Raw genomic sequence first — 15,630 nt, forward strand, 5'->3', positions numbered from 1 at the left:
CAGCTTTTAGTAGTTCTCTCTCCAACGTAGGAGCAGCATAAATATTTGAATCAAAGTGTCACCATGCAAGTTAATACCTGCATGGCAGTCTCACCTCTGAGTCTCTGTTTTGGATTTAGGCTGAACTCTTAACCTGTCTGATGAACTCTAGCCAGCTGGAGGTAGTTCACTTCAGACAAACATGATTTATGTGTTTTTCCCAAACGACGATAAACAGTACATCAAATCTCTGTGTTCAGGGAAAGAGCTAAGTAGCCTAAGGAACTTTGAAGTGTTCCTAAGAGTGTGGATGAATATCACTATATATGACAATCCAAAATACATCTGTTCTAAACCATTTAAAGCATACATGTGTATTTAAAGCATGAATTAATGCCTTTTCATTCAAAGAAGTAACCAACCCATCTACTATGTGGAGAATCAAAGAACCTCTCTCAGTTGAGGTTCATTATTATTGCTCTCTGGTGTCCACTTGTTCTCTGGTGTGTTGTTTTTTATGTCCAGCAGTCATGTCATTGACCTCATTATTATTCACTTAATTTCACTTCTCGCTTAATTACAAGCGCCTAGTGACCTCTTGAGTAGGACTGTGTGTCTGTCAGGTTTATGACAGTAGAGAGCTGTGAAGAAAGCCCTTTATAGCCACTAAAGATGTTTCTGTGTTTGGGGAAAGAGCACATAGAAGCTTTTTCTACGGCCATGAAACAAATGAGGATGGAGGTGACGTAGCTGCAGTGTCTCACCACCCCCCTCTGCTCTTCTCCACTCACCAGGTCAAAGAGGAAAGTTCTGGGCCGTGGCGACTGTGAGGAGCTTCTCCTCTCCTCCCCGTCCCCTCCGGTGACCCCGACGGGTGTGTCTCCCGGCGGGACGCACCCCCACCCGTCCCTCTCCCTCCCACGCCAGTCGGGCTCCATCCAGCGCAGCCTGCGTCGCTCCAGCACCAGCAGCGACAGCTTCAAGGCCCTGCTGCTCAAGAAGGGCAGTCGCACGGAGGGCAGCTTCCGCATGTCCGCCGCCGAGATGCTCAAGTGCACCGACCCGCGCAAGCAGAGGCCGCAGCGGACGGACGCCACTTCCTCTTCCTCCACGCCCCCGTCGGTGTCCTCTCAGTCGGCCTCGTCCTCCTCCTTGCCCTCGCCCTCGCATGTGGCACCGCCCGATCCGGTAGAGAACGGCGTCGACTCGTCCTGCGTGTCCCCCGGACGTAGTCGCCGCGCCGTGGCGGACGAGTGGGCTCGGAGTGAGGGTCTCCTCCCTCGCCTCTCCCCCGGCCTCTGCTCCTCCTCCTTCTCGTTGTCCCCCACCTCCGCCGCCATGCCGCCCGGCAAGTACGCTCGCTCCCGCACGCCCCCGTCGGCCGCCAGCAGCCGCTACAACGCCCGCAGCCGCATCCCCAGCAGCCCCATGACGGCCATCTGCGAGCGGGAGGGCGAGATGAGCGACGGCTACGAGGACCAGTGGGAGTCCAGCGCCAGGACAATCGGGCAGCACCGGAGCCCCTTCAGCCTGGCCATGAGCCCCAGCCCCACACTCTGCAAGGGGGGCAGCGCTTAGGGACGGAACAAGCCTCCCTGGACTGCACTGCGCCCACAGCAAGGGTGCTTTTAAAGACTCTTTAGGATTTAACCATGACTTCACTCTGGACCTCTAAAATCACCTCATTTTTATTTTTGTCCCTTTGAGAAATGGCGTGTGCTAGCCCACACTTGAACATACTCACGCCAACTCTTTACTGTCAACCCTATTTGTTTATAGGTAAACTGCTTTTCTTTTCCTTCCATTTTCATCTCCAATAATTGCCTCACCTCAAAGGAAGTTATAACCATTCCCCCCTGTGACATTAACACTGTCTGACCTTTTTCCATGTGTAATGTCTCTCATACGTTTATGCTTGTTTTGCAGGTTAGGGTGTTTTGGTACTTTTTAGGCTTCCTTTTGGCTGTGATGAGTTGGACTATTGAAGAGGTTATACGAGTGAGACCAGGGAATGAGGGAGTTGAGTGGTTTGGATTGGAATGTTGTAGCAGGGATATATTATATGCATATACAGTTTGACTGGAGTTAGCTCTTAGCTAGCTAAAAGTGAGTGGGTGGTGGCATTCTTCACAGTAATCCAAATGTAACAATCATGTGCTAACGAGTTGAACTCAGAGTAGGTGTCAAGAGTGGAATACTCTATGCTGTGAGAAGATGCTGATAGGTGGGAGGCGAACGTTCATTTGCTGGAAAAAAGAATGTGAATGACAGAAACAAGGAAGGACTTAAAAGGGGGTTGGTGGAGAAGCTTGTAGAGCTTTCGTTTCAGATTGTAGATTTGCACTATATTACTGTTTCTTTTCTGATGTGTGGCGTTGTGTTCAGCAGTCCTTGATTCGAGTGGGGATCCAGTTAAGCAATTGAGCTTCTGAATACCATTGAGTTTTATTAAAGGTATTTAGTAGCCATGTCTGAAAGTAAAAAAACTAAATAACATGCAGTTAAAACTTATGCTGTATATATTACCAATAATATTAAGCCCTATTATACTGTAAGTCTTAGACTTCTTTTCTATCATTGCCCAAAGTCAGTGCTTTGATTTATGATAGCATGTGGTTGCTATGGACATAACCATGAATAAAGATAAGCATTTTTAAAAATGAAATTACTGGGCCATACCTTATAAAAACAATCAACGCTTTAATGAGATTCAAGCCCCTACACACACACACACACACACACACACACCTGACATCCAATTTTATTACAGGTGGTTTTGTAAATGAGTAAGACAATGTCAATGTCAATGTCAAGCAACACCCACGTCCTTTGTAATGGGCCTTGGAGAAGAAGAAAAAAAATCCCAACTTTGTACATTTTTTATAACTTTTATTTTTAACATGGGGATTAGTTTCTAGTGTTTAGCACACTGAGATCCCAGACAATCCCAGTTCTATAGAGAGTACCTATGTAAGGCGGTCTGGGTGCAGAGATAGGAGGCAGCGATACCGAGAGGTGAAGGCTGTATGCTGATCTGAAGTTTATCTGTAATAAACAACATTGTGGTATTGGTGTGTCGTGTTTCCTCTGCTGCCTCGCTTACAGTGTGAACACCAAACATACCGTACCGTATCCCCCCCCCCCCCCCATCCCAACCGCATGGCACAATGATTGAATCAGATCCTGTGTTTGACTAAAAAATAGAGACAGATTTATATATAGATAGATTGTCTCTATAGCTGCTCAGGCTTCTCACTGTGTAGTTTTATGACACAAAAAACACAGCAACATAATTTTGAAAAGTATATACTGTACAGGACATCATTAAATATCACTGAAATACATGAGGTAATAGGAATGCTAGCTTTTATATACAGCAATTGTCGGTATCTGCTAATCAAGTGTGTTCATTGTTTGCTAGTCCTGTTGCTAATTTTAGACTTAACCACAATGATGTCTCTAAAACACATCAGTAATGGTGACCTTCCACCTTTTCCTGAAGGTGCAGAGATTTGATCATTTGTAAAAAATTTTTTTAAAGATAATACTACACATGTAAGGACTGAGTTCTCCCCTGTGTGGTCTGTGGTGTTTATCTTGAGGTGGTGGGACTGGGGGTGGTGGGAAGGAGGAGCTGTTGATTGCTGGCCACGCTCCTCGGACGATAAGTAGGAATTTCCTGCATTTCCGGTCGCTGGGGTTGGGAGTAAGTGATGCATGGCTGTACACACTACTAGACCGGGAAGGACCTGAGAAGCACTTCCTGACCCGTGGTGAAACCGACACTTCAATATTTTACAGGAAACTGTCTGAAAAGGGATACATACCCAAACCAGTCAAGACAGCTCAAGCAGCAGAGCAACACATTTGTGGTGACTATGAGGGAAAAATAAAATAAACATCTATTCCTTGTGCTGTCTTAACATTCCATATAGGCCTACTCCCTTTGTCCTAAGGGTAAAAAGTGACCCGATTTCACTAAACCTCTGAAAGAAGGCAGCTTAATTTTAAACTGCAAATCTATTTTGCATGAAGAAACAAACTGTCAATCATAAGTTAACATAAAACTGGTTTCCCCCTGTTTTCTGTATAGGCCTACAAATACTCAAATGTACAACATTCAGCTTCCTCCACAAAATGCTAGTTTGTCAAGAGTTCAGGCAGTAGCGCATTTTATCGCACAATTTCAGTGTGGGATTGAGTGTGTGTATGTGTGGAGATGTATTTTTGCTGTGTGAATGTTTGTGGGGGGTCTGGGTACAGTATGTGTGGTGTATGTTGGATGTACTAAATACAATGGAAATCAACGCAAGTCATGTGTAGTGTTCAAGACAAGCGGCAACATTCAATACCAACAATGAAGCCAACATGGAGGGTCCATAACCTGCAGTAGGCTACATTGAAGGCCCATCAGGGGTTGGTTCCAAGAGTGAGTCCATTTCCATAGACCCCCTAGTTAAAATGTCCAACTTCACAGCAGAAATGCATATATTTACAGTCTGGTACCAAACACGGTTTTGGATTCAAAAATGAGTTTCCTTGTGAATGACAACTGTGACCAACTGTTTAAATGGTAAATTTCATTTAAATTACATTTACCATGAATGAGCTGAAAGTTCAAAACGAGATAAACTTAAAGCAAAGATGGCGGACCAATCACGTCACTTACGACTATGTTGATATGTTGTTATCTGTTAGACTTTTAACCTGTTTGATTTTTCAAATGTTAGCGAGAAACCCACTACCCAATAGTGCAGTTATTGTAACAAGCAATAATTTCTGGTGTGAATTATGAGTTGCCTGTCAGCCCCCTAATGTCTTGCGAGCTTAAAATAGAATTTGATTGAGTCGTGTAAACGAGCATATCCTATTCTTGCCTGTCGTTTCGTCATTATCTTGAATAATGTGATAATTTCATGTAATAACGTGATATCTTGTAAAAACGTAAAAATATCATATCTTGAAATAACATGATATTTTCACGTTATAACGCATTGTACAGCGGATACATCTTGGGCTATACCAGTGTTTTTCAACCACTGTGCCGGGGCACACTAGTGTGCCGTGAGAGATCATCAGGTGTGCCGCAGAAAATTACCCAAATGTCACTCACTGGTCCAGAAAAGCAACTGTTGCATCAAAGAATTTATAACCACATGCTCTCATTGATTGTATGATTGCACTATTTGTGGTATGCAGGCATTGTACAATGGGGGCCCCATATCCAGTATTCACAGAATCATCACGTATACAGTTCATAACAACAATTAAATTAGATATAGTCACATTATCACATACAAATCAAACAGAGGGTGCTTGTTTTATTGAGCAGGTCTTGCATAGAAGACATAATAAGGCCATATCTGTGTATTATTTGAAATTTTAGGCTATGGTATGTTTATTTTTTCTTCACACAGGATGTTAGTGTGCCGTGGGACATTTTAAGTGTCAAAAGTGTGCCGTGGCACAAAAAAGGTTGAAAAACACTGGGCTATACTATTAAGGGACAGCTGAATTGACCACCTAAACCATATATTTTCTGAAAGCCTATAGCCTCTAGATGTCAATTAATATACATTAAGACATGCCCCACCTTCCTACTGACTTTGGTGCATCATAAGGCGTACATAGGCCCATATTTTAGATGGAGAAACGCATTGTACAGCGGATACATCTTGGGCTATACTATTAAGGGACAGCTGAATTGACCACCTAAACCATATATTTTCTGAAAGCCTATAGCCTCTAGATGTCAATTAATATACATTAAGACATGCCCCACCTTCCTACTGACTTCGGTGCATCATAAGGCGTACATAGGCCCATATTGTAGATCGAAAAAACGCTTTGTACAGCGGATACATCTTGGGCTATACTCAGGGCTTAAATTTCACTGCGGGATTGCGGGTATTGCGCATAATTTGTTCAAGTCCCGCAACTCTAGCCATCATAATGCGAGAAATTCCCGCATGCACTTTTACATCCTGTCTGATGACGTTAATATAATCATGAAGTGGCGTGAATGCGGTGCTGACCGGACGGATCAACTACCGAGTTGAATTGAACATAATCATCAGCCTCATGCAGACACTGACACACACACGGAGAGAGAGAGAGAGAGAGAGAACCACTTTGCGCTTACGCAAATAGGCTATGCAACCATGGCAAACTTTTACATCTGGAAAGAGCTCCTTGGTAACTATCCTGCTAGCTCAGGTCACGTCAACACTTGATCCCAGAAAGATTGTCTTCGACTTGTTAGTTTTTTGAACATTTATTGCATCTAATGACATAGAAAACATAATGATTTGCATCCACATATCCTTATGCACAACTTTTATTCACTAGCGACTAGCCTAAATTAAAACCGTCAGGCTGAAGGGAGGATTACTCTCACGTATTTTCTTAAAGTGACAGGCACTCAATTACACCTACTCATCACCAATGTGCACTCAATTAGACCTACACACCACATTAAAGATAAGTGTTATAGGTTAAACGTCAATATGAAGCATTCAAATTACTAAATATGTTTAGCTACTAGTAATTACTAGTAAAATGCTATACATTAAAAAATATATTATTAACTAAATACACTCTATGAATGAAAAAATATATGAAATAGAAACATATCACATAAGCCATCATTATTTTAAGTGTGTGTTTGTGTGTGTGTGGAGAGAGTCAAGCAGAATCTAGGATGTCCACTGTTGTGAATGATCCCACTACAGTATATATTACTGATGATGTCAGGGTGGTGGGGGCCCCAAAATCAAACACTTTTTTAAAAAAGTATCGAAGAAGTATCGAAATCGCAATTCTTGACTTGGTATCAGAATCGACCCCCCCCCCCCCCCCCCCCCTCCCTCCCAAATAGTGTAAATCCCCCCTACATGAATAACCTAAGGGGGGAATTCCCCCCCCATTTTGAAAAATGAATTTTAAGCCCTGTATACTATTAAGGGACAGCTGAATTGACCACCTAAACCAAATATTTTCTGAAAGCCTATAGCCTCTAGATGTCAATTAATATACATTAAGACATGCCCCACCTTCCTACTGACTTTGGTGCATCATAAGGCGTACATAGGCCCATATTGTAGATCGAGAAACGCATTGTACAGCGGATACATCTTGGGCTATACTATTAAGGGACAGCTGAATTGACCACCTAAACCATATATTTTCTGAAAGCCTATAGCCTCTAGATGTCAATTAATATACCCTAAGACATGCCCCACCTTCCTACTGACTATGGTGCATCATAAGGCGTACATAGGCCCATATTGTAGATCGAGAAACGCATTGTACGGCTGATACATCTTAGGCTATACCATTAAGGGACAGCTGAATTGACCACCTAAACCATACATTTTCTTAGAGCCTATAGCCTCTAGATGTCAATTAATATACATTAAGACATGTCCCACCTTTCTACTGACTTTGACAATATACAAAATAGTGCCATGTATACATTTATGTCCTCCAAAGTTTGCAGGAAGGTGGGCCATGTGCTAGTCTATGTTAACTCACATGTACAAGTGACAGGCTTTAAGAAAATATATGGTTTGCATGGCTGAAACTGCTTTGCCTTTGTGTTGGAGCTCAAAATGTTCTAAACATATCTTAAATTTCTCTCTGTTACTTATGTTTTCACAGATCCTCGCTCCTGATATCCTGATGTATGCATTCCATTTCATTATATGACTCCAACAGGACACCTACACAAAGGAGCTGTTAAAGCAGTGTCCTTCTACAAACAACAAGACAGCGAGCATGTAAACAAGGCCTTGTTTGTCCACTTCCTGAAGGGGCTGAAGCATGCTGGCCTTGACACCTCAGTCCTTGCTTCCATTTACAGCTGTGTTGTGGAGTGCATTCTCACATCCTATGGTCTGCAGCGGGTGGTGTCATCGCTTTATTTATCATCGTTTGTGTAAATCTTACACATCTTACACAAAAGTCTAAAATAATCTAAACTTCATTCACTCTCCATGTATAGATCAAGACAGACTTGCAGAACAGGCTGCAGGGCAACAGTCTGATAGCCTGCATGAAAGCATAAATGGTCCGCACTTGTTAAAGAGTGCAATTATCAAAGGGCCCTTGAATTGTGTTTTTTTAAACCAAGGAGTATGACTGTAGCGATGCTGTCAGCTCTGCCATAAGCAGTGACTGTGATTACGTTTGCACATTTTGAAAATGTTGTTTTTCTTTCTTTTGCATTCTTTTCACTTCATTGTTGTATAGTTTGTATAATGTTTGTTAAAGTTGCACACATTAATTCACTGTTCTTATTTGTAAAAATGTGTATAGTGTGGTATAGTTTGTATGGTGGAGTCTTTATTGTATCGCACAAACAAGAACACCCCACCCCACCATACCACTTTGACTAAGCAATTTTCTGCGGGAAACCCTGGATGCTTTCTAAAGGTATTTTGTGAAACATAGGGGTTGCTATGGTAGTGGTTGCTAAGTTATTGCTAGGGTAACTGAGAAGGTTGTTATGGTGTTGCTACGGGATATATGGTGGTTGCTATGCAGGTTTATAGGGTAATCATGTTGGTTGCTAGGTTGCTTTCACTTGTACTGGTTCTATATGTTTGGACCACTGATTGACTGCACTCTGGTTTTCATCAGCAAGGTCAAGGCTTAAATTAACCTCAGATAAGTCTGTTTTCATCCCATGCATTATATGTGCTAATGTTGTGAAGTAATTGGTGTGACCCTACAAAGGCCTGTCTGACCTATGACCTATTAACCTAGGGTTAGTAAATATGGGATCGGAGTGAAATTACCTCACACATTCAGAAACCTCAAAGTGAAATGACCTCACACATCCAGGAAGCTACAGCAATACAAACTCAGCTACTGGTCTCAAATACGGCAAACCAGTTGCCAATTTCTATGCCCTTTATATCAATTTGTGCTACATGTTATTAGTTGAAAATTACTGGTGTAAGCTTATCTGACCTGTCTGACCTTTGCAATTCATGGACATGTACACATTGGTTTCGCATTTCTAACTAGAATATGACTGATTAAATTTGACATGTAACATCCTTGGATGACACAAAATATAGTGAAATGGACTCAACCCTCACATATTCAAACTTTTTTTCAATCTTTGGCTCCGCCTCCTGACAACACACAAGCAGCTATATTTGAGTGTGTAGTTAAATCACATCTCACATATTCACAGACTCTATAGCACCCCCTAGAAATCCAATATTTCCTATATTTGGCTCCGCCTCCTGGCAACACACAAGTCATTAGATGTCCCAAATTTGACTAACTAGTTTGTTATCATCCCGTGTATCAAAATATGTGCCATGTTGGTACTATCTTGAATTAACTGGTGTAATCCTATCAAGGCCTGTCTGACCTATGCAAATTATGGACATCTAAACCTAGGGTTAGCATTTCTAACTTGCATACCTCATAAACAGACTAAATTTGGCATGTGACATCTATCTATGACATAAAATATACGAGATACGTAAAATCACACCTCACACATTCATAGACTCTATAGCGCCCCCTAGAAATCTACATTTTCCAATCTTTGGCTCCGCCTCCTGACAACATACAAGCAGCTGGAGGTCTCAAATTTGACAAACAAGTTTGTTATCATTCCCTGTATCAAAATATGTGCCACATTTTGGTACTATCTTGAATTAACTGGTGTAATCCTATCAAGGCCTGTCTGACCTATGCAAATTATGGCCATCTAAACCTAGGGTTAGCATTTCTAACTTGCATACCTCATAAACAGACTAAATTTGGCATGTGACATCTATCTATGACATAAAATATATGAGATACGTAAAATCACACCTCACACATTCATAGACTCTATAGCGCCCCCTAGAAATCTACATTTTCCAATCTTTGGCTCTGCCTCCTGACAACATACAAGCAGCTAGAGGTCTCAAATTTGACAAACACGTTTGTTATCATTCCCTGTATCAAAATATGTGCCACATGTTGACATTTCATGAAATAATGGGTGTGACACTTACCTAGGCCTGTCTGGCCATATGGGTGTCTCAATTGTAGTTTCTGAGTATGTCCGGTGCATCAAACTTGCCATGGCAGGTAAGATCAGTGAAATTGGGTTTATTTCAGCACAGCACACCTCTGTGTATCATATTCAATCAAAATATGGATGTTTTGATGGTTTGTTTATGATTTAAGAACTTTTGTTGGTCAATATCTGTCAAATATGCTCTCTAAACGGTTATTTCTGAAGATTTCTTGTGCATCAAAAGTCCCACAGCACCTAAGATAAGTGAAATTGGGTTTATTTCAGCACAGCACACCTCTGTGTATCATATTCAATCAAAATATGGATGTTTTAATGGTTTGTGTATGATTTAAGAACTTTTGTTGGTCAACATCTGTCAAAAAATGCTCTCTGAACGGCCATTTCTGAAGATTTCTTGTGCATCAAAATTCCCACCGCACCTAAGATAAGTGAAATTGGGTTTATTTCAGCACAACACACATCTGTGTATCAAGATCAATCAAAATCTGTAAGTTTGTGATTGCTTTAAACAGGGGGTTGTCCAATACACATAAAACAAACAGCAAAGGTATGCTAATACGAAGCAGCACTACAGGCACTAAATAATAATTTACATTTGATCAGATTCACCTTTATTGTCATTGTGCAGAGTAAAAGTACAAACAGGGTTCCCACTCTAAGTCAAATGTAAAATTCTATGACTTTTCCCTGACAAAACACCTGAATTTCCATGACTTACAATATACCGACCAATGATTTCAGAGCAGCCGCATCAAGAGTCTTTTACTTTTTTAGAGCGGGAGATGAATAAATAGGCATTGAATTAACACAGTTGGGCTACTCAAGCAAGCTGTAAAGCTAATAACCAGATATACATACTGTGTGGAAATATGCATTTTGGCTAGTACATCATAAACTACTACGACAAAATTCCCTGATATTCCATGACTTTGCCCCCAAAATTATAAAAATTCCCTGACTTTCCATGTCTGGAATAGACTTTCTAAAATTCCATGATATTCCAGAAATTCTATGACCCGTGGGAACCCTGTACAAAGCAAAAGTGCAATGTGATATACAAAGTATAGACAGATGGTGCATAGGCAGGACAAAAAATACTGTATAGTGTCGTGTAGACAGTAATATGCAGTTGGTTTACAGAAGGTGGTTTAGAGTAATATAAATTAGATATAAATATGGGCAGTGTATTAACAGAACATATGAGAAAAACTGAATAAATATGGATATTCAGTATGAACCATATAGACAGATATGTGCAGTGTGGTAACAGTACCATTGTAGTGCAGAAACAGTAACATTATAAGAGTAGTAAGAAGTGTTCAGGATGGATAGCATGAAGAGCAGTAGAATATGGTTATGTATAATTGTAATTACAGTATGTGCATTTGTAAATAAATAACACTATGGGTGGAATAGGGTATTTGGGGGCTTAGTTGATTGGTTGTCACCGGGATACAGAGCTACAGTCCAGTCGGGTGACAGCCACAGAAAAGAAGCTTCCTCTGAACCTGCTGGTTCGGGTGCAGAGAGACCTGTAATAATAATAATAATAATAATAATAATAATAATAATAATAATAAAGACAATAATATTTTTCAAGACCATAGAGAATGCTGTTGCAGTACTCCAGTCTTGAGGCGATGTGATGCATGGATGAGAATGATGCATTGTTGAGCCGTCTGATCACAGTAACACAAGACCCATCCTGTCATACTAGGCCAGAAGTCCCGTCACCGGAATGATGTAGAGGACTTTGAGACAGTCATGTGGCGCCTTTGACCAGTGGTCACAATACAGAGGACCCCTGGCCAGTCAATGAGCAGTGCTTGACAAACATCATGTGTAGAAGACCCATTTTGCTCCTTCCTGGCATGTCTTTTTGCTTTGGTGATGAGCCTGATAACAGCTGACAACCTGGAAATTAGAAATAGAGATAAAACAAGTGTACAAAGAAAGAAACTACAATCTCAGTGTTTCTCTTGACATGTTCAAACATACTGATGACTATAAAGTCCACTTATAAAATGCAGGCCTATGCCTTTAATATAGTGCGCCAAAGTATTTAAGGAGGGTGGACCAAGTCCTAGTATGGTTTAGGTGGTTGAATCAGCTGTCCCTTAATAGTGTACGCCAAATTGTATCAACTGAACAATTTGTTTCTCGATCTACAATATGGGCCTATGTATGCTTTATGATATGCCAGAGTAAGTAGGAAGGTGGGAAATGTCTTAATTAATATTAATTGACATCTAGAGGCTATAGGCTTTCAGAAAATATATGGTTTAGGTGGTCAATTCAGCTGTCCCTTAATAGTATAGCCTAAGATGTATCCGCTGTACAATGCGTTTCTCGATCTACAATATGGGCCTATGTACGCCTTATGATGCACCAAAGTCAGTAGGAAGGTGGGGCATGTCTTAATGTATATTAATTGACATCTAGAGGCTATAGGCTTTCAGAAAATATATGGTTTAGGTGGTCAATTCAGCTGTCCCTTAATAGTATAGCCCAAGATGTATCCGCTGTACAATGCGTTTCTCCATCTAAAATATGGGCCTATGTACGCCTTATGATGCACCAAAGTCAGTAGGAAGGTGGGGCATGTCTTAATGTATATTAATTGACATCTAGAGGCTATAGGCTTTCAGAAAATAAATGGTTTAGGTGGTCAATTCAGCTGTCCCTTAATAGTATAGCCTAAGATGTATCAGCTGTACAATGTGTTTCTCGATCTACAATATGTGCCTATGTACGCCTTATGATGCACCATAGTCAGTAGGAAGGTGGGGCATGTCTTAATGTATATTAATTGACATCTAGAGGCTATAGGCTTTCAGCAAATATATGGTTTAGGTGGTCAATTCAGCTGTCCCTTAATAGTATAGCCTAAGATGTATCAGCTGTACAATGCGTTTCTCGATCTACAATATGGGCCTATGTACGCCTTATGATGCACCATAGTCAGTAGGAAGGTGGGGCATGTCTTAATGTATATTAATTGACATCTAGAGGCTATAGGCTTTCAGAAAATATATGGTTTAGGTGGTCAATTCAGCTGTCCCTAAATAGTATAGCCCAAGATGTATCCGCTGTACAATGCGTTTCTCGATTTACAATATGGGCCTATATTTAGCACAGCGACAACCATATCTAGCAAAATCACAGTAAAAGTAATGCAAAAGTGACGTAAAATACCTGCCAATTGTCCTTTGTATCCACCGCTGCAGTAGACCATGATGTGAGGATGCACTCCATAACACAGCTGTTAATGGAAGCAAGGACTGAGGTGTCAAGGCCATCATGCTTCAGCCTCTTCAGGAAGTAGACAAATGAGTAGCCAAACAAGGACAAACAAGGCCTTGCTTACATGCTGGCTGTCTTGTAGTTTGACACCACTCTCCTTTCTGTGAGTGTTCTGTTGGAGTCATATAATGAAGTGCAACCCATACATCAGGATATCAGGAGCAAGGATCTGTGAAAACATAAGTAGAGGCGAGAAAAAAAAGACATAAAGATATGTCGAGAAAACATTGCAGGACCATCCCTAAACAACACATCAGGACACCTTTCTTTCCTTTTTCATTTGATCACTACTGCAGTTCATAGACATATGTTGTATACAGGTGAGACAAGGGTAAAACTGATGTGGGTATTTATTCTATTATAGAATAGGCTACTAAAATATAACTCCACAACTTCAAGTGTCAACACTGTAATTTTGGAGGAGTATTTGTAGTTTTTATGCAGGAAAATCAGTTTAGGCTACTTTGGACATTAAAAGCTGCATGCACTACGTAGTACACACATGCGTACAATGCATTATTTTGGAGATAGAAATGTTGTTGTACTGCTTTGTTTTTCAGAAAAACGGTAGAAGCCTATAACAGAATTTTTTGTCACATGAATTACCCAGACCCAAAGAAACAAATAGCTTATTATGTGAAACTGACCTGCTTATAATTTAATGTCAAACACCATCTCAACTAATTGAAAAGCAGGATTGCATCACCATCGCACTCATTCCGATAATTTAACCATAACATGTCGTGAACAACGATTTATTTGTATATCATATCATGTATTTGTCCACATCTTTTACCATTATAAGACATTGAATTGAATTGAACTTAGATATTGCTAAGATATTGAGACAGTAGGAGAGTGGCATGGAACAATAGGAAACAGAAACGTCACCAACAACAATGCGAGTGGCCTACTGTAATTACTGCTATTATTATCATTATTATGTATTATTATCAATTTGTTTTGTTATAGGCTAGACACACATTCCATATTCACTGTATAGGCTATTTCTGTCACTGTACACATGTCATCTGGAAAACTTGCCTATTTATCTAACTGCACTTCTAGTTGGATGTCAAGTGCATTTCATTGGCTCTGTACCTGTACTACTCTTTTAAATTAAAATAAAGTTGAATCTAATCTATATCTAGCCTAATCTAATATCTAATATTATGGGCTACACACATTGCAATTCTCTATTGAATTAAACCCCTCTCTTAATCAGGTTAAAGAAATACAATATTATATTATAAAATAAGTGAATATCTAACATCTGGAGAACTGCTGTATCAGAATACTATTGTTTTATACCTGATATGTGGCCTAAAACAATGCGCGTTTTCGCAACGAAATCTATTCACGTTCATCATGATTATCGATTATACATGCCTGGCTGATAGGCTACCTCCCAGCTGTTAGCTGTAGCCCACACTAACAATATTAGGCTACAATGTTAATTTACACAGACAACAGCTGTTTTCCAGATTAATGTAACATTACATCATGCACGTTAGCTAAATTATAAATTGGGCAAGCCTACTCTGAATTCACAGTATTGCCCATGCATAGGCTACTATTTCATGTTAAATCAACTTTAAAATGTTTTGCTCAATTGCTAGCAAAATGATCATGCTAGCGGCAGTAGCAAGGCTCACCTCATTTCCCATTTGGATTCTTCTTTTTTCTCCGTCCCTGCTCGGTTCTTGTTTCTGGATTCTGGGGTTCAGCCTTCTAAAACTGCTAGCTAGAAGGTGGCTCCTTCTAACCCACAACTCAAAGCAGGCACGTCAAAAGCATCAAATAACATTCTCGCCATTTTGTGAGGTCAGGCTTTTTTGACAGATGACGTGGTTCTGTTGGCTCGTTGAAAGCGAAATACAACGTGATAGTAACACGATAATTACGTCCTGCTCAACACGTTTTTTAACAAGGAAACGTGTTACACAACACGTCCCAATAGATTAATTAACGTGACAGTGACACGTTCAGACGTGAGACTTCATACCAGCTGTTGTAGGCTATTGACAATGGCCCCAATTTTTTTAGATAGGGGATACCGGAGGTAGAACTAAACCCAACAATGTTTTTCCTCATCTCTAAGGTCTCCCATATATGAAATGGATTCTTGGCAAAAAATATTTTACTGCTAAGATTGTTAAATTAACAGATATTGTTATACACCCCAAAACCAAAAAAGGACTAAAATATAGCCTGTCCGTATTGGAGTTAAGGCATATAAATTAGTGCAGATCAATCACACAAGCTCTGAGACCTTTGAAACTTGGCATGTTTATAGTCAA

At 40.4% G+C, this 15,630-nt stretch overlaps 1 protein-coding gene and 1 long non-coding RNA gene across 4 annotated transcripts in view; one reads left to right on the top strand and one right to left on the bottom strand.

The window, feature by feature from the left end:
• The window catches only part of nhsl1a (NHS-like 1a), a 72,004-nt gene extending 69,009 nt beyond the window's left edge, over positions 1-2,995 (top strand). For all 3 annotated transcript variants that reach the window (XM_076299381.1, XM_076299382.1, XM_076299383.1), the window contains one exon: positions 774-2,995. In XM_076299381.1, the coding sequence (XP_076155496.1) occupies positions 774-1,557 (784 nt within the window). In that variant the 3' untranslated portion in view covers positions 1,558-2,995. The remainder of the gene's footprint in view (positions 1-773) is intronic.
• Positions 2,996-10,452: 7,457 nt separating this feature from the next.
• LOC143139375 (uncharacterized) lies at positions 10,453-15,315 on the bottom strand. Its single transcript, XR_012990392.1, has 3 exons — positions 14,986-15,315; positions 13,223-13,499; positions 10,453-11,941 (listed from the first exon to the last, which is right to left on the bottom strand). It is a non-coding gene; the product is annotated as an uncharacterized LOC143139375 (long non-coding RNA).
• Between the last annotated feature and the right edge of the window lie 315 nt (positions 15,316-15,630).

Source organism: Alosa pseudoharengus, unplaced genomic scaffold (genome assembly GCF_046254945.1).
Source record: "Alosa pseudoharengus isolate Yale_2024_CS ecotype anadromous, Long Island Sound unplaced genomic scaffold, YU_APseudo_1.1 YU_APseudo_1.1_scf_22, whole genome shotgun sequence".
NCBI classification, from domain to species: Eukaryota; Metazoa; Chordata; class Actinopteri; order Clupeiformes; family Clupeidae; genus Alosa; species Alosa pseudoharengus.